This window comes from Rana temporaria, chromosome 1 (genome assembly GCF_905171775.1).
Source record: "Rana temporaria chromosome 1, aRanTem1.1, whole genome shotgun sequence".
NCBI classification, from domain to species: domain Eukaryota; kingdom Metazoa; phylum Chordata; class Amphibia; order Anura; family Ranidae; genus Rana; species Rana temporaria.
Window position 1 is genome coordinate 688,861,764 of NC_053489.1, and position 24,462 is coordinate 688,886,225.

Here is a 24,462-nt window from a genome sequence, read left to right on the forward strand (position 1 = left end):
TTAGATGTATTTCTCAGGGAACACAATGTACAGGGATATGGTATATGGTAGTGACATAAACACTCGGGTTGAATTGGATAGACTTGAGTCCTTACCAATGAGGAATGTTGTGTTTGTAAAGATGAATCCTGAGAATTAAATGATTTTCTCTTTGCAGGCCTTCGCAGACCTGGAGCTGGACCAATCGATAACACTGGATTTAGTGAGTATCGTATTGTAGACACTTTTCTGTTCTATTTCTCCACATTCCAGGTTTAGGTGGAAATATCTCGATGTACATTGGGTGGGGCTTCCTCCATAACGGACACGCCCTCTGTAATTCTATTGGTGTTCCTCATTATACCATCCAATAGGATTCTCAGATCCCCAATACCTTCTCATTGTGTCCCTGGAGAGGAGATCATTGCCCCCATCCCATGTCCTCTATGGTGTCTGTCCCTGGAGAGGAGATCATTGCCCCCATCCCATGTCCTCTATGGTGTCTGTCCCTGGAGAGGAGATCATTGCTCCCATCTCATGTCCTCCACTGGTGTCTGTCCCTGGAGAGGAGATCATTGCCCCCATCCCATGTCCTCTATGGTGTCTGTCCCTGGAGAGGAGATCATTGCACCCATCCCATGTCCTCCACTGGTGTCTGTCCCTGGAGAGGAGATCATTGCACCCATCCCATGTCCTCCACTGGTGTCTGTCCCTGGAGAGGAGATCATTGCCCCCATCCCATGTCCTCCACTGGTGTCTGTCCCTGGAGAGGAGATCATTGCTCCCATCCCATGTCCTCCACTGGTGTCTGTCCCTGGAGAGGAGATCATTGCCCCCATCCCATGTCCTCCACTGGTGTCTGTCCCTGGAGAGGAGATCATTGCCCCCATCCCATGTCCTCCACTGGTGTCTGTCCCTGGAGAGGAGATCATTGCACCCATCCCATGTCCTCTATGGTGTCTGTCCCTGGAGAGGAGATCATTGCCCCCATCCCATGTCCTCTATGGTGTCTGTCCCTGGAGAGGAGATCATTGCTCCCATCTCATGTCCTCCACTGGTGTCTGTCCCTGGAGAGGAGATCATTGCCCCCATCCCATGTCCTCTATGGTGTCTGTCCCTGGAGAGGAGATCATTGCCCCCATCCCATGTCCTCTATGGTGTCTGTCCCTGGAGAGGAGATCATTGCTCCCATCTCATGTCCTCCACTGGTGTCTGTCCCTGGAGAGGAGATCATTGCTCCCATCTCATGTCCTCCACTGTCTGTCCCTGGAGAGGAGATCCAGCTTGGTTGTGCTGGCTGGAGGAGCTTGGTTGTGCTGGCTGGAGGAGCTTGGTTGTGCTGGCTGGAGGAGCTTGGTTGTGGCGGATGGAGGAGCTTGGTTGTGGCGGATGGAGGAGCTTGGTTGTGGGGGATGGAGGATGGAGAAGGGGGATGATGGGTTTCCGTTGTGGGAGATGAAGGATCTCAGCTATGGGGGATGGAAATGTAGATAAATTCCAAAGCGTTTAGATGTATTTCTCAGGGAACACAATGTACAGGGATATGGTATATGGTAGTGACATAAACACTCGGGTTGAACTGGATGGACTTGAGTCTTTATTGAACCTTTCCAATGATGTGAGGGAGGAATGTTGTGTTTGTAAAGATGAATCCTGAGAATGAACTGAGTTTGAAATGATTTTCTCTTTGCAGGCCTTCGCCGACCTGGACCAGGACCATTCGATAACACTGGATTTAGTGAGTATCGTATTGTAGACACTTTTCTATTCTATTTCTACACATTCCAGGTTTAGGTGGAAATATCTCGATGTACATTGGGTGGAGCTTCCTCCATAACTGACACGCCCTCTGTAATTCTATTTGGTGTTCCTCATTATACCGTCCAATAGGATTCTCCGATCTCCAATACCTTCTCATTGTGTCCCTGGAGAGGAGATCATTGTCCAGGGAGTAATCTGGGGGGGATGGGAGCGTCCAGGTTTGAGTTTTCTATAGAAAGGAGAGCAGGAGGCCCCATATAAATCTCCACTAAACCCGCCCCCAGAGCGCACTGATCACATGACCCAACACCTCCAGTGAGTCGCCGTTCTGCTTCCACTTCCTGCTCTTCTCTGAATGGAATTGGTTGCTGAAAATGTCTGTAAACTTCTATTGTCCTGATTGGTAGAGGTGAACAGGAGCCGAGAGCTGCCCCTGCAGGCTGGTATATACTATTTTATATTAGGTTGCATAACCCCCCAAACTTTCACCCCAGACCCTTTTTTTGAGCATGACAGCAAGCGTGCATTCTCCCTGAACCATATCGGGTCACATGCCCTCAACATGGAAGGGTACCTAGCCAGGAACCCCCTAGGCAAAGCACCTTGTCCGCATGTTGATGAGGACAAGGGCCTCTTCCCCACAACCTTGGCCCAGTGGTTGTGGGGGTCTGCAGGCAGGGGGGATTATCAGAATTTGGAAGACCCCCTTTAATAATAAGGGGGAACCTAGATACTGATCTCCCATATATGACAGGAGTATTAGGTATGTAGTGTGTAAAAAAAAAAAAAAGGTACATCCATGAAGCCCGAAGACCCTAACTCTAATACCACTGGTGGCTATATTTAGGCAATGGTGTCACCACTTCAATCCTTGTCCATTTGCCTATGTAGCTGGGGATTCCTGTCCCTGTAAATAAATGGGCCAGGTGATGTCAGTGGTTGGTAAGGACGGGGTGGGTACAAGCACCCACTTCTTCCTTCGCAACCATTGACAACCGAAAGCAGTGGTGGTGCGTCTATAGAGAGCGCCGCCCCCTCTGGCTTTCGCACCGCCACTGATTGCAATAACATAGTTTCATGCATTGCATGAATCTATGTTATTGCTGCCGCCAACTATTCAGATGGCCGGATGGTGAGCGCCGGCCACCTGAATAACGGCAGCTGGTTGGCTGTGTGGAAGTTCCTATCAGAGCCAGTGGCGGGGGAGGGGCATTTTACAGGGCACAGTGGCGTCAATGGGCACAGTGGCTGTGTTTGATGGCATGGCACAGTGGTGATAATGATGGCACAGTGGCTGCGTTTGGCATGGCACAGTGACTGTGTTTGATGGCACAGTGGCTGCGATTGATGGAATGGCACAGTGGTGGTGATGATGATGATGGCACAGTGGCTGCGTTGCATGGCACAGTGGTGACAATTGATGGCACAGTGGCTGCATTTGATGGCATGGCACAGTGGTGATAATGATGGCACAGTGGCTGCGTTTTGATGGCATGGCACAGGGACTGTGTTTGATGGCACAGTGGCTGCGATTGATGGAATGGCACAGTGGCTGCGTTGCATGGCAAAGTGGTGACAATTGATGGCACAGTGGCTGTGTTTGATGGCACAGTGGTGACAATTGATGGCACAGTGACTGCGTTTGATGGCATGGCACAGTGGTGGCACAGTGGCTGTGTTTGATGGCATTGCACAGTGGCGACAATTGGTGGCACAGTGGCTGTGTTTGATGGCATGGCACAGTGGTGACAATTGATGGCACAGTGACTGCATTTGATGGCATGGCACAGTGGTGACAATTGATGGCACAGTGACTGCATTTGATGGCATGGCACAGTGGTAACAATTGATGGAACAGTGGCTGTGTTGCATGGCACAGTGGTGACAATTGGTGGCACAGTGGCTGTGTTTGATGGCATGGCACAGTGGTGACAAATGATGGCACAGTGACTGCATTTGATGGCATGGCACAGTGGTGACAAATGATGGCACAGTGACTGCATTTGATGGCATGGCACAGTGGTGGCAATTGATGGCACAGTGGCTGTGTTGCATGGCACAGTGGTGACAATTGGGGGCACAGTGGCTGTGTTTGATGGCACAGTGGTGACAAATGATGGCACAGTGACTGCATTTGATGGCATGGCACAGTGGTGACAATTGATGGCACAGTGGATGTGTTGCATGGCACAGTGGTGACAATTGGGGGCACAGTGGCTGTGTTTGATGGCATGGCACAGTGGTGACAAATGATGGCACAGTGACTGCATTTGATGGCATGGCACAGTGGTGACAATTGATGGCACAGTGGCTGCGTTTGATGGGCCCAGTGGCTGAAATTGTTTTTTTTTTTTTTTTCGTTTGCGCCCCCCCCAAACATTTTGAGCACCAGCCGCCACTGACCGAAAGCTGTCATGTTAGTCCATGGTGAACTCCAAAAGCATTTGGCATTCGAATGAATGTCTGAAAACCTGAGCTTATTCCTTGCCCTATTGTGGGCAATCTCTGTCTCTCCTGTCATGTGACCCCAGTGAGCTGAGATCTGATTGGTCGCTGGGGCCAGGGCTGGACTGGGACAGAAATTTGGCCCTGGACTTCATCCAGACTGGCCCACTTTGACAGGTCTCTCCCATGGCGGCCGGACAACTCCCGCACCCCCCCTGCCACCCAAGCCCCCTCTCCCCTTCACTAGCCACTAGCCGTTCTACTTTATGAGGCCTTGTACAGACGACCCAACATGTCCGATGAAAACGGTCCACGGACCGTTTTCATCGGACATGTCCGCTGGGATCATTTGGTCTGATGGCTGTACACACCATCAGACCAAATTCCGCGTGGACAGAATACGCGGTGACGATGACGCGGCGACGTGCGCAAACTCGGAAGTTCAATGCTTCCACGCATACGTCGAATCACTTCGACGCGATGTGCGGGTTCTCGGGCCAGCGGACATGTCCGATGAGTCGTACTGACCATCGGACATGTCCGGCGGACATGTTTCTTAGCATGCTAAGAAACATTTGTCCGCTGGTAACCTGTCCGGTCGGCCGGTAAATTGTCCGGTCGGCCCTACACACGACCAAACATGTCTGCTGAAACTGGTCCGCGGACCAGTTTCAGCAGACATGTTCGGTCGTGTGTACGAGGCCTTAGAGTAGAACGGCCGGTACTGGTACTCTTATAGGCAGTTCCAGTGGGGAAGCTAGACATTATTTCACCCGGGGCAAAGAATCAGTTCGGTGCCCCCCCCACCTAATGGGACAAGATTAGGCAGAAGGGAGTAACTCCCAGGTCATAGCTGTTGAGTCAGCTGTCTGTCCTGTCCTCCCCATGCTCCTCTGTCCCCTCCCCATGCTCCTCTGTCCCCTCCCCATGCTCCTCTGTCCCCTCCCCCTGCTCCTCTGGTCCTCCCCATGCTCCTCTGTCCTCCCCCTGCTCCTCTGTCCCCTCCCCCTCTGTCCTCCCCCTGCTCCTCTGTCCTCCCCATGCTCCTCTGTCCTCCCCCTGCTCCTCTGTCCCCTCCCCCTGCTCCTCTGGTCCTCCCCCTGCTTCTTTGTTCCCCCCCACCCCCCAGGTTAGCGCTGCGGGAAGTGAGAGACAGAGGAGCAAGGGGGGGCGGCGGTCCATTGTCACTGAAGCCGGCCCACTGAGCCATCGGCCCACCGGGAAACTCCCTGTAGTCCCAATGGCCAGTCCATCCCTGGCTGGGGCTCAGGTCACATGGTACATGAAGTAATTTCAATGGAAGATCAAACCTAACTCTGTGTCTTCTCTCCTCTTGTTTTCAGTGCCCATGGTCCCCCGAGGTAAGGAGCTTCATTATTGAATATCTTTCTATCATTCTGTAGAAATGTCACATAAAGTCCGATTGGATTCTAAAGGAGACAAAATAAGAGAACTCTTTTTGGCTTATGTAAAATATTTTTCACTTGCATGAATGTGAAATACACAGTATCTCACAAAAGTAAGTACACCCCTCAGTCACTTTTCATGTGACAACACTGAAGAAATTACACTTTGTATCTACAATGTTGTGTAGTGGGTGTAGACAGGGGGGGGGGGGGAGTGTACAGCTTGTATAACAAATAACTCAACACACAGCCATTAATGTCTAAACCGCCGGCAACAAAAGTGAGTACACCCCCTAAGTGAAAATGCCCAAATTGGGCCCCAATTAGCCATTTTCCCTCCTCCCCCGGTGTCATGTGACTCGTTGGTGTTACAAGGTCTCAGGTGTGATAAATTTGGTGTTATCGCTCTCACTCCCTCATACTGGTCACTGGAAGGACAACATGGCGCCTCATGGCAAAGAACTCTCTGAGGATCTGATATAAAGAATTGTGTCTCTACATAAAGATGGCCGAGGATATAAGATCGCCAAGACCCTGAAACTGATCTGCAGCACGGGGGCCGGGACCATCCAGAGGTATAACAGGACGGATTCCCCTCCCCTGCCTCGCCATGGTCCTCCGAGGAAGCTGAGGTCACGTGATCAGCATCCTATCCAGAGGTTGTCTTTGGGAAATAGACGTATGAGTTCTGCCAGCATTGCTGCAGAGGGTGAAGAGGTGGGGAAGGGGTCAGCCAGTCAGTGCTCAGACCATACGCCGCACACTGCATCAAATTGGTCTGCATGGCTGTCATCCCAGAAGGAAGCCTCTTCTAAAGATGATGCACAAGAAAGAGCCGCAAACAGTTTGCTGAAGACAGGCAGACTAAGGACAGGAATTACTGGAACTACGTCCTGTGGTCTGATGAGACAAGATAAAGGTATTTGGTGTCAGATGGTGTCAGGCGTGTGTGTGTGGGGGGGGGGACCAGGTGAGGACGACAAAGACAAGTGTGTCTTCCCTACAGTCAGGCATGGTGGGGAGAGGGTCATGGTCTAGGGCTGCATGAGTGCTGCCGGCACTGGGGGGCTACAGATCATTGAGGGGACCATGAATGCCAACATGTACTGTGACATACTGAAGCAGAGCATGATCCCTCCCTTCAGAGACCGGACCGCAGGGTAGTATTCCAACATGATAACCACCCCAAACACACCTCCAAGACCACCACTGCCTTGCTAAAGAAGCTGAGGGTAAAGGTGATGGATTGGCCAAGCATGTCTCCAGACCTAAACCCTATTGATCATCTGTGGGGGGGGGGGGGAAGGGGGAGGAGCGCAAGGTCTCTAACATCCACCAGCTCTGTGATGTCATCATGGAGAAGGGGAAGAGAACTCCAGTGGCAACCAGTGACGCTCTGGTGACCTCCATGCCCAAGAGGGTTAAGGCAGTGCTGGAAAATAATGGCGGACACACACAATATTGACACTTTGGGCCCAATGTGGACATTTTTCACTTAGGGGTGTCCTCACTTTTGTGGCCAGCGGTTTAGACATTAATGGCTGTGTGTTGAGTTATTTGTTATACAAGCTGTACACCCCCCCCCCCCCCCCCCCCTCGTACACTCACTACACAACATTGTAGATACAAAGTGTCATTTCTTCAGTGTTGTCACATGAAAAGATACAAGAAAAGATTTACACAAATGTCACTGAGGGGTGTACTTACTTTTGTGAGATACTGTATGTGGATTTTATTTAAGTTTCCTTTATGTTGTATTTCTTTTAAAAAATGTTTATGCAAAAAAAATATATAATAATAACAATAATAAAAGGACCATATAAAAGTGGAAAGGTTTGGTGCAGCCAGAACCGTATGATGATGACAGATACCACCATACAGTTTCCATGTGTAGGAGAAACGGACAATATGGCGAGGTGAACATCAACTGGGACCCCGGAGCCACGGCAGCATCTGAGGCAGGCTTCATGGTAGGCAGTGCCGGTGATCTGACGATATGGTTCTGGCTATCGAGATGGTTCCTGTAAGGACTGCGCAATCCTTGCCGACGGAAATCTCCGAACCTCGGCCGGCATCCAGGGCGACGTGGAATTTGAGGAAAGCGGCCAGTCGGCCTCGCGTCCTCGCTACGCTCGCTCGGCCTCCTGGCTTTTTTTTAACATCCTCCAATCCACGGGGATGTTGAGGAATGAGCCTGGATGCCGGCCGAGGTTCGGAGATTTACGTCGGCAAGGATTGCGCCTGCGCAGTCCTTACAGGAACCATCTCGATAGGGGAACCTTAACGACAAGTCACCGGGACAAGGTCATCCAGCACCCAGGGCAAAGATACCAACCTGCGCCCCACCCCCCCGTTAGGGTTAGCAGTGAGGTTGCTGTCACTACTCTTGTTAGCCTTGTAGTGGAAACATTTGGCACAAGCTTCCCCTGTCCCTACAATAAACCATTGTGCCCAGGGCAGCCTTCTCTCCTGCCCACCCCTTGTACCTGCCCTGGTGGTAGGAGAAGGCCGGAGCCATGTTGAGGCGTATTGTAGCGGTCCTGTGCTCTCGGTAACCCTAAGGTGGTGAGCAACTTCTGCTTTTTCTTCATGGAAGGCATGCACAAACCTCTCCTGAGGGGGATGGGCAGAAAAAGAGCTGTGTTGAGGGATCGATGGCCTCGGGGAACAGGCTGCTTGTCCAGCAAAGGACAGAGCTAATCAGCCACGCTTGCCGCCACAAAGTCACAGTCCCACAATGCACATCCACTTCCATCACATCATCCAGTGATGATCGATTTATTCTCCTCAATCATGATGCCCAACAACCACTGAAAGATAAATAGTGAGAAACATCTAGATCCTTCTCATTCCCACCAACAAATGACCGGGTGACTGGAAATGCACAAAGTCCCTCAAATTCTATACCAGGCCCTTATCTGAGCATGCAGCCTGGCTGAGCAGAGAAGGTGGGGAGGAGCGAATCCCCCCCCCCCCCCTTGGCAAAGCACCTCCTTCCCATGTCGATCTCCAAACTCGAGCTACATCAAGAACATTGACCACCACTGATATACAGTAGATGGTCCTCGGATTATACAACAAATCAGAGGTGTGAACACCATAAGGACCTCGTTGACGAAAATCATATCTTCTATCATGTGACCCCAGTAAGCTGAGATCTGATTGGTTGCCTGGGCTCAGGTCACATGGTACATCCTCATTACTCTGTATAAAGTGACATTTATATCAATGGAAGATCAAACCTAACTCTGTCTTCTCTTATTTTCAGATAAATGGCTTTTTGACGGTAAGGAGCTTCAATATTAAAAGTCTTTTTATGCTTCCATTCTGTAACAAAAATGTCACTTCAAGCGGAACTCAAGTCAAATCTTTATTTTTCTTGGATGGAGTGTGGAAAGGATACACCCCTTTCACACTGTGGCGGTTTTCAGGCGTTTTAGCGCTAGAAATGGTGCCTATAAAGAGCCTCCCTTTGGGGCAGTTTGGGAGCACTGTATTTAGTGCTCCCAAAACGCCCTACCCATTTAAATAAGTCTGAAAAGCGATTTGGAAGCGCCACAACACGGGCGCTTTTAACCCTTTTTAGGGGTTAAAAATGTCAGCATCCATAAGGCCAAGTTTAATGAAAATGTCCTAACCTTCCAGCAAGGAGGTAGCTATGTAGGTTGTTCCGTTATGCGGAACAATCAATTCAAAGAGGAATCCCCATCTATTGTGGGTTTGGGCTGATGCTAGGACAGTAGTAACCTCTTTCATTTTGTGGTGCCTATCAAGCATGGCTTGTGATATATAAGGGAATATTTGGATTGTGTTTTCTTTTGAAAGAGAGACTGCGAGTTCCTAGCCAATAGTAGAATATCTTTCTTAGTAAGGAGATGCTTTCATGCACAAAATAATATCACAAGGAGACTTGTCTGGTGGAGGTTCAGGGCATATGGCCCTATGGATGCGATCACAGGTGAAAGCTTGAACTTCCTTGACAATCAATGTGTTTTAGCATGGTGGGTAAAAGATCAGTAACCATATCCAGTAGGCAAATTATTAGGTTATTGCGTCAGTTACGATTATCTAAGTCTTCTACCTGAGCCTGCATCTGAGCAAAAGCAGCCAAGAGGGTCGCGTGTTCTCTAACCAGATCATTGTATGCCAGTTCCTCATGTTTGGTTTCTAAAAGATCTGTCTGTGACCCTAAAGAAGCTAGCTTCTGGGATAAGGTATTAGTGGTCTTGTGTAGCTCTTGTTGAAATTTAGTGGTTAGCCTATTGTACTTGGCTTCCAGACTGTGATCTAAAGCCTCGTACACACGATCAGTCCATCCGTTGAGAACGGTCTGAAGGACCGTTGTCAAAGGGTAAACCGATGAAGCTGACTGATGGTCCGTCGCGCCTACACACCATCGGTTAAAAAAACTGATCGTGTCAGAACGAGGTGATGTAAAACACAACGATGTGCTGAAAAAAATGAAGTTCAATGCTTCCAAGCATGCGTCAACTTGATTCTGAGCATGCATGGATTTTTAACCGATGGTTGTGCCTACTAACGATCGGTTTTGACCTATCGGTTAGGAATCCATCAGTTACCTTTAAAGCAAGTTGGCTTTTTTTTTAACCTATGGATAAATAACCTATGGGGCCCACACACGATCAGTTTTGACTGATGATAATGGTCCATCAGACCGTTGTCCTCTGGTTAACCTATCGTGTGTACGAGGCCTAAGTCCTCCTTAGTGAGGTGTGTAATGTACTCAGTCTTGGGATGTCGGAGCCACTGCAGCATCTGAGGCAGGCTGCGTGGTAGGCAGCGTTGCGACAAGGTCATTTAGCACCCAGGGCAAACATGCCAAACTGTGCCCCCCCCTTCCCTTAGGGTTAGTGATGTTGCTGTCCACTACTGTTATCAGCCTTGTAGCAGAAACATGTGGCACAGGGTGCCCCCATCCCTACAATAAACCATTGTGCCCAGGGCAGCCTTCCCTCCTGCCCACCCCTTGTACCTGCCCTGGTGGGAGAAAGCCCAGCACCATGTTGAGGCATATTGTAGCGGTCCTGTGCTCTCAGTAACCCTAAGGTGGTGAGCAACTTCTGAGCAGAGATGCACTGCTTTTTCTTCATGGAAGGCATGCACAAACCTCTCCTGAGCGGGAGAAGTAGAAAAGGAGCTATGTCAAGGGATCGAGGGCCTCGGGGAACAGGCTGTTTGTCCAGCAAAGGACAGAGATAACCAGCCACACTTGCCACCACAAAGACACAGTCCTTGAAAAGTCCTTTGAATTAAAAAAAGTCCCACAATGCACATCCACTTTCATCACATCCAGCGAATAGTGTCAATCATGATGCCCAACACCCACTGAAAGAAAGTCTCTCACTGAGAAATGTCTAGATTGTTCGCATTCACACCAACAAATGACCGGGTGACTGGAAATAAAAGCACAAAGTCCCTCAAATTCTATACCAGACCCTTATCTGAGCATGCAGCCTGGCTGACCAGAGGAGCGGAACCCCCTGGCAAAGCACCTCCTTCCCATGTTGATCTCCAAACTCCGGCTATATCAAGAATTTCAACCGCCACTGATATAGAGATGGTCCTCAGATTATACAACACATCAGAAGTATGAACACCATAAGTGCTTATTGACAAAAATCTATCATGTGACCCCAGTGAGCTGAGATCTGATTGGTTTCTGGGGCTCAGGTCACATGGCACATCCTCATTACTCTGTATAAAGTGACTTTTATATCAATGGAAGATCAAACCTAACTCTGTCTTCTCTCCTCTTATTTTCAGATGAATGGTTTTTTGACGGTAAGGAGCTTCAATATTAAAAATGACTTTTTTATGCTTCCATTATTCTGTAAAATGTATTTTAGAGTGGAACTCTGTCAAGGACTGTGTCTTTGTGGTGGAAAGTGTGGCTGATTAGCTCACCTGACCCAATGTACTATAAAGTGAGTTTTCAATAAACAGTCAAGTTCCAGAGCATCCAAGCTCTGTGATCTCTCCTCCATCATCCTCCAGTACAGCTCTGTGATCTCTCTTCTATCATCCTCCAGTACAACTCTGTGATCTCTCTTCCATCATCCTCCAGTACAGCTCTGTGATCTCTCTTCCATCATCCTCCATTACAGCTCTGTGATCTCTCTTCCATCATCCTCCAGTACAGCTCTGTGATCTCTTCCATCATCCTCCAGTACAGCTCTGTGATCTCTCTTCTATCATCCTCCAGTACAGCTCTGTGATCTCTCCTCCATCATCCTCCAGTACAGCTCTGTGATCTCTTCTATCATCCTCCCAGTACAGCTCTGTGATCTCTCCTCCATCATCCTCCAGTACAGCTCTGTGATCTCTTCTATCATCCTCCAGTACAGCTCTGTGATCTCTTCTATCATCCTCCAGTACAGCTCTGTGATCTCTCCTCCATCATCCTCCAGTACAGCTCTGTGATCTCTTCTATCATCCTCCAGTACAGCTCTGTGATCTCTCCTCCATCATCCTCCAGTACAGCTCTGTGATCTCTCCTCCATCATCCTCCAGTACAGCTCTGTGATCTCTCTTTTATCATCCTCCAGTACAGCTCTGTGATCTCTCTTCTATCATCCTCCAGTATAGCTCTGCGATCTCTCCCATCATCCTCCAGTACAGCTCTGTGATCTCTCTTCAATCATCCTCCAGTACAGCTATGTGATCTCTCTTCAATCATCCTCCAGTACAGCTCTGTGATCTCTCTTCTATCATCCTTATCCTCCAGTACAGCTCTGTGATCTCTCTTCCATCATCCTCCAGTACAGCTCTGTGATCTCTCTTCTATCATCCTTATCCTCCAGTACAGCTCTGTGATCTCTCTTCCATCATCCTCCAGTACAGCTCTGTGATCTCTCTTCTATCATCCTTATCCTCCAGTACAGCTCTGTGATCTCTCTTCTATCATCCTCCAGTACAACTCTGTGATCTCTCTTCCATCATCCTCCAGTACAGCTCTGTGATCTCTCTTCCATCATCCTCCAGTACAGCTCTGTGATCTCTCTTCCATCATCCTCCAGTACAGCTCTGTGATCTCTCTTCCATCATCCTCCAGTACAGCTCTGTGATCTCTTCCATCATCCTCCAGTACAGCTCTGTGATCTCTTCTATCATCCTCCAGTACAGCTCTGTGAATTCTCCATCATCCTCCAGTACAGCTCTGTGATCTCTCTTTTATCATCCTCCAGTACAGCTCTGTGATCTCTCTTCTATCATCCTCCAGTATAGCTCTGCGATCTCTCCCATCATCCTCCAGTACAGCTCTGTGATCTCTCTTCTATCATCCTCCAGTACAGCTCTGTGATCTCTCTTCCATCATCCTCCAGTACAGCTCTGTGATCTCTTCCATCATCCTCCAGTACAGCTCTGTGATCTCTTCTATCATCCTCCAGTACAGCTCTGTGATCTCTCCTCCATCATCCTCCAGTACAGCTCTGTGATCTCTCTTTTATCATCCTCCAGTACAGCTCTGCGATCTCTCCCATCATCCTCCAGTACAGCTCTGTGATGTCTCTTCTATCATCCTCCAGTACAGCTCTGTGATCTCTCCTCCATCATCCTCCAGTACAGCTCTGTGATCTCTTCTATCATCCTCCAGTACAGCTCTGTGATCTCTCCTCCATCATCCTCCAGTACAGCTCTGTGATCTCTCTTCTATCATCCTCCAGTACAACTCTGTGATCTCTCTTCCATCATCCTCCAGTACAGCTCTGTGATCTCTCTTCCATCATCCTCCATTACAGCTCTGTGATCTCTCTTCCATCATCCTCCAGTACAGCTCTGTGATCTCTCCTCCATCATCCTCCAGTACAGCTCTGTGATCTCTTCTATCATCCTCCAGTACAGCTCTGTGATCTCTCCTCCATCATCCTCCAGTACAGCTCTGTGATCTCTCTTCTATCATCCTCCAGTACAACTCTGTGATCTCTCTTCCATCATCCTCCAGTACAGCTCTGTGATCTCTCTTCCATCATCCTCCATTACAGCTCTGTGATCTCTCTTCCATCATCCTCCAGTACAGCTCTGTGATCTCTTCCATCATCCTCCAGTACAGCTCTGTGATCTCTCTTCTATCATCCTCCAGTACAGCTCTGTGATCTCTCCTCCATCATCCTCCAGTACAGCTCTGTGATCTCTTCTATCATCCTCCAGTACAGCTCTGTGATCTCTCCTCCATCATCCTCCAGTACAGCTCTGTGATCTCTCTTCTATCATCCTCCAGTACAACTCTGTGATCTCTCTTTTATCATCCTCCAGTACAGCTCTGTGATCTCTCTTCTATCATCCTCCAGTATAGCTCTGCGATCTCTCCCATCATCCTCCAGTACAGCTCTGTGATGTCTCTTCTATCATCCTCCAGTACAGCTCTGTGATCTCTCTTCTATCATCCTCCAGTACAGCTCTGTGATCTCTCTTCCATCATCCTCCAGTACAGCTCTGTGATCTCTTCCATCATCCTCCAGTACAGTTCTGTGATCTCTTCCATCATCTTCCAGTACAGCTTTGTGATCTCTTCTATCCACCTCCAGTACAGCTCTGTGATCTCTCTTCCATCATCCTCCAGTACAGCTCTGTGATCTCTCTTCCATCATCCTCCAGTACAGCTCTGTGATCTCTCTTCCATCATCCTCCAGTACAGCTCTGTGATCTCTCTTCCATCATCCTCCAGTACTGCTCTGTGATCTCTCTTCCATCATCCTCCAGTACAGCTCTGTGATCTCTCCTCCATCATCCTCCAGTACAGCTCTGTGATCTCTCCTCCATCATCCTCCAGTACAACTCTGTGATCTCTCTTCCATCATCCTCCAGTACAACTCTGTGATCTCTCTTCTATCATCCTCCAGTACAGCTCTGTGATCTCTTCCATCATCCTCCAGTACAACTCTGTGATCTCTCTTCTATCATCATCCAGTACAGTTCTGTGATCTCTCGGCACTAGCTTGGATGCCCTGGAACTTGACTGTTTATTGAAAACTCACTCAGAATTCAGAGTACACCGGGTCAGGTGATCCTGAACACATTGTTGTATGGAAAGGAAACTGTATACAGAAATATAATTGGCATAACTATACAGCAACCAACATATACTATATGCTAATTCACATCTAGCAACTAAAAGATGGTGATTTAATTAACCTGTAAGCGAATCAACATAAATGTGTGACATCCCATAATAGTTTGCTAACAAGGTGAAGTGGACACAATACTAGCGGACCGACAGAAACAATAGGTGACCCAATTCACAATGGGAAAGGTATTCTGTCTGCTAGACATGTCATCAGAAGACATTCATTGCCCCAGCAGTCTGATGCAATGGAATGTGTCTTCATAGATCTCCTGAGGGTTATGGTTGTTAAATATTTCTGTCCCAAGTGACCCAGTCTGCAGGAGGGACACCATAGTCCCCCCTAACCATTATTGCACCTTTCCATCCACTCCAGAAGGAAAGCTTTATTGTCCTTATTCAGAGAAGTAATCCAAGCCTCGCTCTCGGCGTCCAATAAGTGGCGGTCTTTTTCATTAGAGAGCAAATCATTCTCTCCATGGGCCATAATCAGTGGGTAGGAGTCTTGCCCCCTAGTCCTCTCCAAAAGCCCCCGTCCTGCTTGGGTCTGTCCCAATATCTATTTTTTACAGCACCTTACATATTGTACATTCACATCAGTCCCTACCCTTCAGTATGTAAGGCCCTTGTCTCACCGGCAGGGCCGATCCTAGGGTCACAGGTGCCTCGGTGCAGAAATATTTCTGGTGCCCCCACATGGGCGTGATCATTTTACTAACTCCTCCCCTTTACAAATGCTTCTATGGCAATGACCTAACCAAAGAGATGCCCCCCACAAAGTCTTTGTTACCCCGGGATCCTTACATGATCTCTTAACAATGAACAAAATACAGGAAGAGGAGCAGAGTACTTTTATGGGGACCTGGAGGGGGGGCGGGACTTCTCTGATGGACACAGAGAGGGCTTCTGTTAGAGAGTCTGTTAGAAAGAGCCCCAAGACATACTACAGACATGATACAGGAGATGGTCAGAGACTGCAGACTTAGTACAGGAGACGGTCAGTAACTGCAGACTTGGTACAGGAGATGATCAGAGACTGCAGACATAATACATGAGATGGTCAGAGACACATCAGTTCTGGACGGACGGACACCTTTGCTCAGAACGCTAGATCTGGACGTACACAAACAAGGAGGGAGGGGAGAACTCTGCCACTTTGGCGCCCCCACCTCTGCAGGCGCCTGGGTGCAAAGCACCCTGTGCACCCTGCCTAGGATCAGCCCGGCTCACCGGCACATACTAGGGCCCATCTGGACCGGAGCCAATTGTCTACCAGCATGTCTTTGGAATTTTGGGATGAAACCCACACAAGCACAGGGAGAACATGAAAACACCATGCAGACGGTGTCCTGTTTGGGATTTGAGCCAAGGACCCCAGTGCTGCAAAGCAGAAGTGCTAACCCCCAAGCCACTATGCTGCTCCCTGTGATTTACACCGACCTCCATCTTCCACATACTACACAATACATACAATGTGAGATCTCTGTGGAAGGTTTCCGGACACAACGAGAAAGTTCTGCTCTTCTCCGGTCCTTGTGTTGTATCTGAAGGTCCTCACATCCAATGTTCTCACTCAATGATGGATTTCTATTATGTTTTTATAGATACAATCGGGTTCATTCCCCAATCACCAGCAGATGATCTAAACTCCACTGTGATCTCAGGTAAAGACATTATTAATCTGTTTATTATAATATTTTATGATGAATATGTATCCAATCAGCCTTCATTAACCACTTCCCGACCGCCGCATGTATATGTACGTCCACAGAATGGCACGTACAGGCAAATGGGCGTACCCGTACGTCCTTGCCTTTTCCGGGGTCCGATCGGGACCCACTCCGCTGCGTGCGGCGGGCGGATTCCCGCGGGGAGCGAACCCGGGACGACGGCGCTGCTATTCGTTTCTAGCCGCTCCGTCGCGATCGCTCCCCGGAGCTGAAGAACGGGGAGAGCTGTATGTAAACACAGCTTCCCCGTGCTTCACTGTGGCGGCGTATCGATCGAGTGATTCCCTTTTATAGGGAGACACAATCGATGTCACACCTACAGCCACACCTCCCCTACAGTTGTAAACATACACTAGGTGAAGCCTAACACATTCAGTGACCCCTGTGGTTAACTCCCAAACTGCAACTGTCATTTTCACAATAAAGAATGCAATTTAAATGCATTTTTTGCTGTGAAAATGACAATGGTCCCAAAAATGTGTCAAAATTGTCCGAAGTGTCCGCCATAATGTCGCAGTCACGAAAAAAAATCGCTGATCGCCGCCAATAGTAGTAAAAAAAATAATAATAAAACTATCCCCTATTTTGTAAACGCTATAAATTTTGCGCAAACCAATCGATAAACGCTTTTTGTGATTTTTTTTTTTTTTCTTACCAAAAATATGTAGAAGAATACGTATCGGCCTAAACTGAGGAAAAAAAATGTTTTATATGTTTTTTGGGGGATATTTATTACAGCAAAAAGTAAAAAATATTGCATTTTTTTCAAAATTGTCGCTCTATTTTTGTTTATAGCGCAAAAAATAAAAACCGCAGAGGCGATCAAATACCACCAAAAGAAATCTCTATTTGTGGGGAAAAAAGGACGCCAATTTTGTTTGGGAGCCACGTCGCACAACCGCGCAATTGTCTGTTAAAGCGACGCAGTGCCGAATTGTAAAAACGCCTTTGGGCATTTAGCAGCATATCGGTCCGGTCCTTAAGTGGTTAAACTCATCTCACATAGCAGGACAAGGAGGTGGAGGCATCTCATGGGCTTACCAGTTTTTATTTTACTATCAACTTTTATTTAGGAAATTTTATGGTGGTACAAAAAAAAATTGCACATCAAAAAAATAAAAATAAAATACATTGTTTAACCACTTCAACCCCGGACCATTATGCAGGTAAAGGACCCGGACAGTTTTTGCAATTCGTCACTGCGTCGCTTTAACTGACAATTGCGCGGTCGTGCGACGTGGCTCCCAAACAAAATTGGCGTCTTTTTTCCCACACAAATAGAGATTTCTTTTGGTGGTATTTGATCAACTCTGCGGTTTTATTTTTTTGCGCTATCAACAAAATGAGAGCGACAATTTAAAAAAAATATATATATATATATTTTTTTTTTTACTATAATAAATATCCCCCAAAAAATATATATAAAAAAAAATTTTTCCCTCAGTTTAGGCCGATACGTATTCTTCTTCATATTATTGGAAAAAAAAAATCGCAATACGCGTTTATAGATTGGTTTGCGCAAAATTTATAGCATTTACAAAATAGGGGATAGTTTTATGTCATTTTTATTAAAAAAAATAAATGTTTTACTACTAATGGCGGCTTTTTTTTTTTTTTTTTTTTTTTTTTTCGTGACTGCGACATTGTGGCGGACACATCGGACAATTTTGACACATTTTTGGGACCATTGTCATTTTCACAGCGAAAAGTGCTATAAAATGCACTGATTACTGTGAAAATTACAATTGCAGTTTAGGAGTTAACCACTAGGGGGCGCTGAAGGGGTTATGTATGACCTCATGTGTGTTTCTAACTGTAGGGGGCAGGGTTGGACGTGTGACATTAGTGATCGTCTGTTCCCTATATCAGGTAACAGACGATCACTGACATTGCCACAGTGAAAAACGGGGAATGTGTGTTTACACTCACCTCTCCCTGTTCTTCAGCTCTTGTGACCGATCGGGTCCACGGGCGCGGTCACGGAGCTTCGGACCGGGTCGCGTGCGCGCCGGCGACCCACGGCTGGGCTCTTAAAGGCGGCGTACATGTACGTGCCTGTGCCCAGCCGTGCCATTCTGCCGACGTATATTGGCGTTAGGCGGTCCTTAAGTGGATAAAGGAGACCAAAGCGATTTTGTAAGAAAATAAAATATTGTGATTCATAACTGTAGGTAATGTGTTTAAAATTTTACCTTTTTTAATCAAGTACCATATATACCTGAGTATAAGCCGAGCCGAATATAAGCCGAGGCACCTAATTTTACCACAAAAAACTGGGAAAACGTATTGACTCAAGTATAAGCCTATGGTGTCCATCTGCATGCCTCACTGTGCCCATGCCTCACTGTGCCCATGCCTCACTGTGCCCATGACTAGACTTAGGTTTAACATGGGAGTATATAGAAGGGCTTTGAAAATTTGGTGCTCCCCGGCCGGTACCGGCTTCCCAAAATTAACGGAGAAATTACCGTTTAACATGGGAGTCTATTGAAGGGGTGCCCGACTTTGAAAAAATCGGTGCTCCCCGGCCTTTAGGTCCCCCGGACAACAAACTTGTAGAGGAAGAGTGGGACTACATGTGTGTCAAGTTTGTGGTCCGGCCGGTACCGGGTCCCCAAAGTCCGGGAGATCAGGTGCAAAAGGTGACTTGAGTATAAACCGGGGGGGGCAGGGCCGATCCGAGACGGGGTGCACTGCACCCAGGCGCTAGAGCTTCAGGAGCACCATTGGTCCCGAGCGACGGTTTTCGTCCTGGATGAGTCGCGAGGGCGCCGTGATCACGTTCAGTTCAGGGGCGGACTGGGAGCCGGAGGCCGTCTACCTTATTGATAAAACGGCCGTGGCGCTGCCTCAGCCTGTTTTTACGAGAGAGAGAGAGAGAGAGACCGAGAGAGAGACCGAGACCCCTTGCAATTTAATATGCTATTGCAATAAAGTGATCCATGCATGCAAACTCATTAAACAAACAGTCTCTCTTCAGTGAAAGTTCATGTTTTGCAAACTTTGCAGTACATGAACTTTCACTGAAGGTGTTTAATGAGTTTGCATGCATGGATCACTTTATTGCAATAGCATGATCTGCATATTAATGAACTGTCAATGAATGTGGTCTGTTTTCATTGATTTCAGCATGTGCAAAGTGTTCCATGCAATGCATGCTGAAATCGATGCAAACTCATTAAAGCGGTAGTTCACCCCCCCCCCGACACATTTTACCATCGAGACAGGCATTGTAGCGCGAGCTACAGTATGCCTGTCCCGATTTTTTTAACCCCGGACTCACCTTGTAGTCGTCCATCGTAGATTCCGGCTCCCGCGGGGAATGGGCGTGCCTATGGAGAGGGAGGATGATTGACGGCCGGCCCTGGCACGTCACTCTCCCCGAAGACAGCCGGAGTAGGTCTCGGCTCTTCACGGCGCCTGCGCACAGGCTATGCGCACGCGTCGTGAAGACCGAGCCTATTTCGGCTATTTCCGGAGAAGCGTGACGCGCCAGAGCCGGCCGTCAATCATCCTCCGTCTCCATAGGCACGCCCATTCCCCGGTATCTTCGATGGACGACTACAAGGTGAGTACGGGGGTAAAAAATTCGGGACAGGCATACTGTAGCTCGCGCTACAATGCCTGATTTTAAGGTAAAAGAAAAAAAATATTTTTTTTTTTGGTCGATAGGGTGAACCCCCGCTTTAAGGAGGTTGAGGCTGCACTCATTGCCACTGATTAGGCGGCGCTCTAAGGCTACTTTCACACTGAGGCATCAGCGGTAAAGCGGCGCTTTACTGACATTTTTTGCGGTGCTATTCGGCCACTAGCAGGGCACTTTTAACCCCCGCTAGCGGCCAAAAAATGGTTAAAACCACCCTGGCAGTTCTGCCCATTGATTCCAATGGCCAGTTGATCTGTAAGAGCGGTGTATACACCGCTCTTACAGTGCCTCAAAGATGCGGCTTGCAGGACTTTTTTTTTTTTTACCATCCTGCCAGCTTTGCAGCTGCTATTTTTAGCGCTATAGCAGCTGCAAAGTGCCTCAGTGTGAAAGTAGCCTTAAGCTGCACTGATGTGCTACACTGATAGGCACTGATGAGGCCGCACTGTTAGCCACTGATAAGCTGCAATGGTGAGGCTGCATTGATGGTGGGCACCGGTGAGGCTGCATTGATGGTGGGCACTGGTAGGCTACAATTGGTCAGCAATGTTAGGCTGCATTTGGTGGGCACTGGAAGGCTGCATTTGGTGGGCACTGGAAGGCTGCATTTGGTGGGCACTGGAAGGCTGCATTTGGTGGGCACTGGAAGGCTGCATTGATCTCTTGTACCATGTCTGCAGTCTCTGACCATGTCTTGTATCATGTTGGAAGTCTCTGACCATCTCCTGTAGTATGTCTGGTGGCTCTTTCTAAACAGACCCTCTAACAGAAGCCGTCTCTGTGTCCATCAGAGAGGCCCCTCCTCCAGGTCCCAATAAAGTACTCTGCTTCTCTTCCTGTATTTTGTTTATTGTTAAGAGATCATGGGAGGATCCCAGGGCAACAATGACTCCTTAGGGGAGCATCTCTGTGTTTGAATCGTTGCCATAGAAACATTTGTAAAGGGGGAGGAGTTAGTAAGGTGACCACGCCCTTGTAGGGGCGCCAGAAATATTTCTGCACCCAGGCGCTGTGACCCTAGGATCGGCCCTGCCGGGGGGGGGGGGGGGGGGGGGGAGCATTTTCAGCACAAAAATAAAGTGCTGACAAGCTAGGCTTATACTCGAGTATATACGGTAATACAATATTGTTATGGATGAATATCTTCCGTTCTCAACAGGATATTTCAGTTTGTGAGATTAGTTATCTAAGGGTTGCAAGAGAATCTCGGAGTGTTTAATCGCTTTCCGTTCGCCCACTGTCAAATGACTGAGGAGCGCTTGGTAGCCTGTGCAGGGGAGGGGCAGCCGCCCCTTCCCTCTTTGACCACACTCTACAGCTGAAGGTATAAAGCACATGTGCCCTTGGCATATATACAGTCACCCAGCATGCATTGAGGCACTTTCCTCTGCCAAAGGTCAAGGCTAGAACTATGCCTGTGCTCTCACTGGTCAGGTTTCCTCCCACTGTCCAATACGCCCCATCCTATTGGACCAGTGTGAAACTTTCAGACAACATGAGCAGCATCTGAGCACCATGAGCAGACCCTATCAATGGATCACTGCTCCCTGATAGGCAGAGAACATCTAAATTTACCTGGCAGCCTTCCTGGTAAGCAGAGAGACCCAAAAACTATACTTTCTTCTAGCACCTACCTAGGAGAAGACTGAGGATCTCGGTAACCTTGTGTTTGCTGAGAGTGTGCTGGTGGCCTCCCTCTGTTGTTGGGGGAACCCCCAGCCTCGTTTCTGCCACCCCCTCCCCCTTCCTAAAAAAGGACAGAGATTGATAGCTACCTCTTCCCCCGTTCTCCCATAACGGCAAAAACCTATTATGGACTGGGACTTGATACTGTTTATTATGTGGTATATGCTATATTTTGTCCATCTCTCACTGAACTGCCTCTACCATAATCAATATCGTTCCTAATCGGTGTAGAGTGGTCCCTTTGGGGGGCTGGACCGAGCATCACCCCTCCTAATGTCACTCACATTCGGGACACCAGTGGGTACTGTTGGTGGTCTTACACCGGGGCATCCAATTGGGAACTCGCCCCATTAGTTTCCCTATTTTCTGGGGTCTTCACTTGTTGCCAGAGATATACACCATTAGAGCGAAAATCCCCCAAATCGCGGTGCAACTTTTTAATCTTCTTTTTCTGAGTATCTTTGTCAACTTTTTCAAGTTTTTCTTTTTTATCCGAGTGTTAAAGTCCACCACCTGTTGCAAATCTTTAATGGGGTCAAGCCGCAATTTAAGATCATTAATCATTAATCCTACCTTCCAATTTTGACATTTTTTTTTCCTTTTACGTTTGAGGATAAGATCTTGCAGCTTGAAACCCATAGTGTTAAAAAAAATTCATACCACTCATTCATAGATTCCGGGTCGTCAAGACCATCCTGTGGGACTACCTCCCATCTAGGACTCCTAATTATGATTTTTTTTTCTTTAATGTACTGTTCTAATGTACAGATGTCCAGATGTCCGAACGTCTTTTGGGTTGTCCAGTGTTTAGACTCCTATTCCAAAGCGTATACCAAGAGTTGTACTGAGCCTTTTGGTTTGCCTATTCTCCAACCTCCTAGAGCCGAAGCATATACCCAGAGATCTTCTGAGCCTTTTGGTTTGTGTAGTGTCCAACCTCTTAGAGCCGAAGCATATACCCAGAGATCTGCTGAGCCTTTTGGTTTGTGTAGTGCCCAACCTCCTAGAGCCGAAGCATATACCCAGAGATCTGCTGAGCCTTTTGGTTTGTGTAGTGCCCAACCTACTAGAGCCGAAGCATATACCCAGAGATCTGCTGAGCCTTTTGGTTTGTGTAGTGTCCAACCTACTAGAGCCGAAGCATATACCCAGAGATCTGCTGAGCCTTTTGGTTTGTATAGTGTCCAACCTACTAGAGCCGAAGCATATACCCAGAGATCTGATGAGCCTTTTGGTTTGTGTAGTGCCCAACCTCCCAGAGCTATGCTGTGCCTTTATTTGTCTAGTGTCTAATCTAGTAGAGCAGAAGCATATACCCAGAGGTCTGCGGGACCTTTTTTGGTTTGCCTAGTGTCCAACCTACTAAAGCAAAAGCATATACCCAGAGATTTTCTGAGCCCTTTGGTATGCCTAGTGTCCAACCTCCTAGAGTTCTCATGTGTCTTTTTATTTCTCTAGTTTCTAACCTAGTAGAGCAGAAGCATATACCCAGAGATCTGCTGCTCTTTGTGGTTTGCTTGGTGTCCAACCTCCTAGAGATCTTTTGGGTTGTCCACTGTTCAGACTCCTTGATACAAAGCATATACCAAGATCTGTACTGAGCCATTTTTGGTTTGTCTAGCGTCCAACCTACTGGAGCAGAAGCATATACCCAGAGATCTGCTAAGCCATTTAGTTTGCCTAGTGTCCAACCTATTAGAACATACGTATATATCCAGAGATCTGCTGAACCTTTTTGGTTTGCCTAGTGTCCAACCTCCTAGAGTTCTCCAGTGTCTTTTTGTCTGTCTAGTGTCCAACCTACTAAAGCAGAAGCATATACCCAGATATCTGTTGTGCCTTTTTGATTTGCCTAGTGACCTACCTCCTAGAGTTAAAGCGTATACCCAGAAGTCTGCTGAGCCCATTGGTTTGTCTAGTGTCCAGCCTCCTAGAGCTCTCTTATGTCTTTTTATTTGCCTAGTGTCCAACTTCCTAGAGCCAAATCATATTCCCAGAGATCTGATGGGCCTTTTGGCTTGCCTAGTGTCCAACTTCCTAGAGCCAAAGCATATTCCCAGAGATCTGATGGGCCTTTTGGCTTGCCTAGTGTCCAACTTCCTAGAGCCAAAGCATATTCCCAGAGATTTGCTGTGTCCTTCCTCTTACATTGGAATCATCAGCTGATCTCAGGGCACCCAACATTAGAGACACACAAGAGATCACCAGCTGTCCTCTTTGATGTTGAACAAAATAGGATGAATGCGCTAAATCAACCCTTACTATTGTACAGTACACATCAAGTGTGTGTATATATATATATGTGTGTGTGTGTGTGTGTGTGTGTGTGAAACAAAATACAAAAAAGTCCACAAACTTATATAAAGTGCACTTGTGCATCAGTGCAAACACTGTGAAGTAAAAAACACCAGGTAAAAGCAGCAAGAAACGAACCATTCACAGTTCCAGCATGTAGATAGGCTTTAAAAAAAAAAAATCATTAAGTCAATGGCGTGTGAACACACCCAAAAACTCCACCCGGTGCAGAAAAAATGTGCACACACATAACGAGTGTTCACAAAAACGTGCAGACGGGTGCAACGTCAAGTGGTCCTCATGTGAAGAGGGACCCAAACCCTGATCCCCCGGGGCGTTGGGCTCCAGACGGGGACTGAGGTACTGTGGTCCGAGCAACCGAAGCCGACACGGACCCAACTTCCTTGGAGGGACTGCCGAAACAGAACCCTC

At 47.8% G+C, this 24,462-nt stretch overlaps 1 protein-coding gene across 6 annotated transcripts in view; it reads left to right on the forward strand.

The window, feature by feature from the left end:
• Positions 1–24,462, forward strand: part of LOC120924739 (proteinase-activated receptor 1-like) — a 35,611-nt gene that overhangs the window by 7,042 nt on the left and 4,107 nt on the right. For 3 of the 6 annotated variants that reach the window (XM_040335755.1, XM_040335760.1, XM_040335759.1), the window contains 6 exons: positions 158–202; positions 1,673–1,717; positions 5,529–5,546; positions 8,860–8,877; positions 11,376–11,393; positions 16,278–16,337. In XM_040335755.1, coding sequence (XP_040191689.1) covers positions 158–202; positions 1,673–1,717; positions 5,529–5,546; positions 8,860–8,877; positions 11,376–11,393; positions 16,278–16,337 — 204 coding nt within the window. The remainder of the gene's footprint in view (positions 1–157; positions 203–1,672; positions 1,718–5,528; positions 5,547–8,859; positions 8,878–11,375; positions 11,394–16,277; positions 16,338–24,462) is intronic. The other 3 variants (XM_040335756.1, XM_040335757.1, XM_040335758.1) reach the window with 1 other exon arrangement.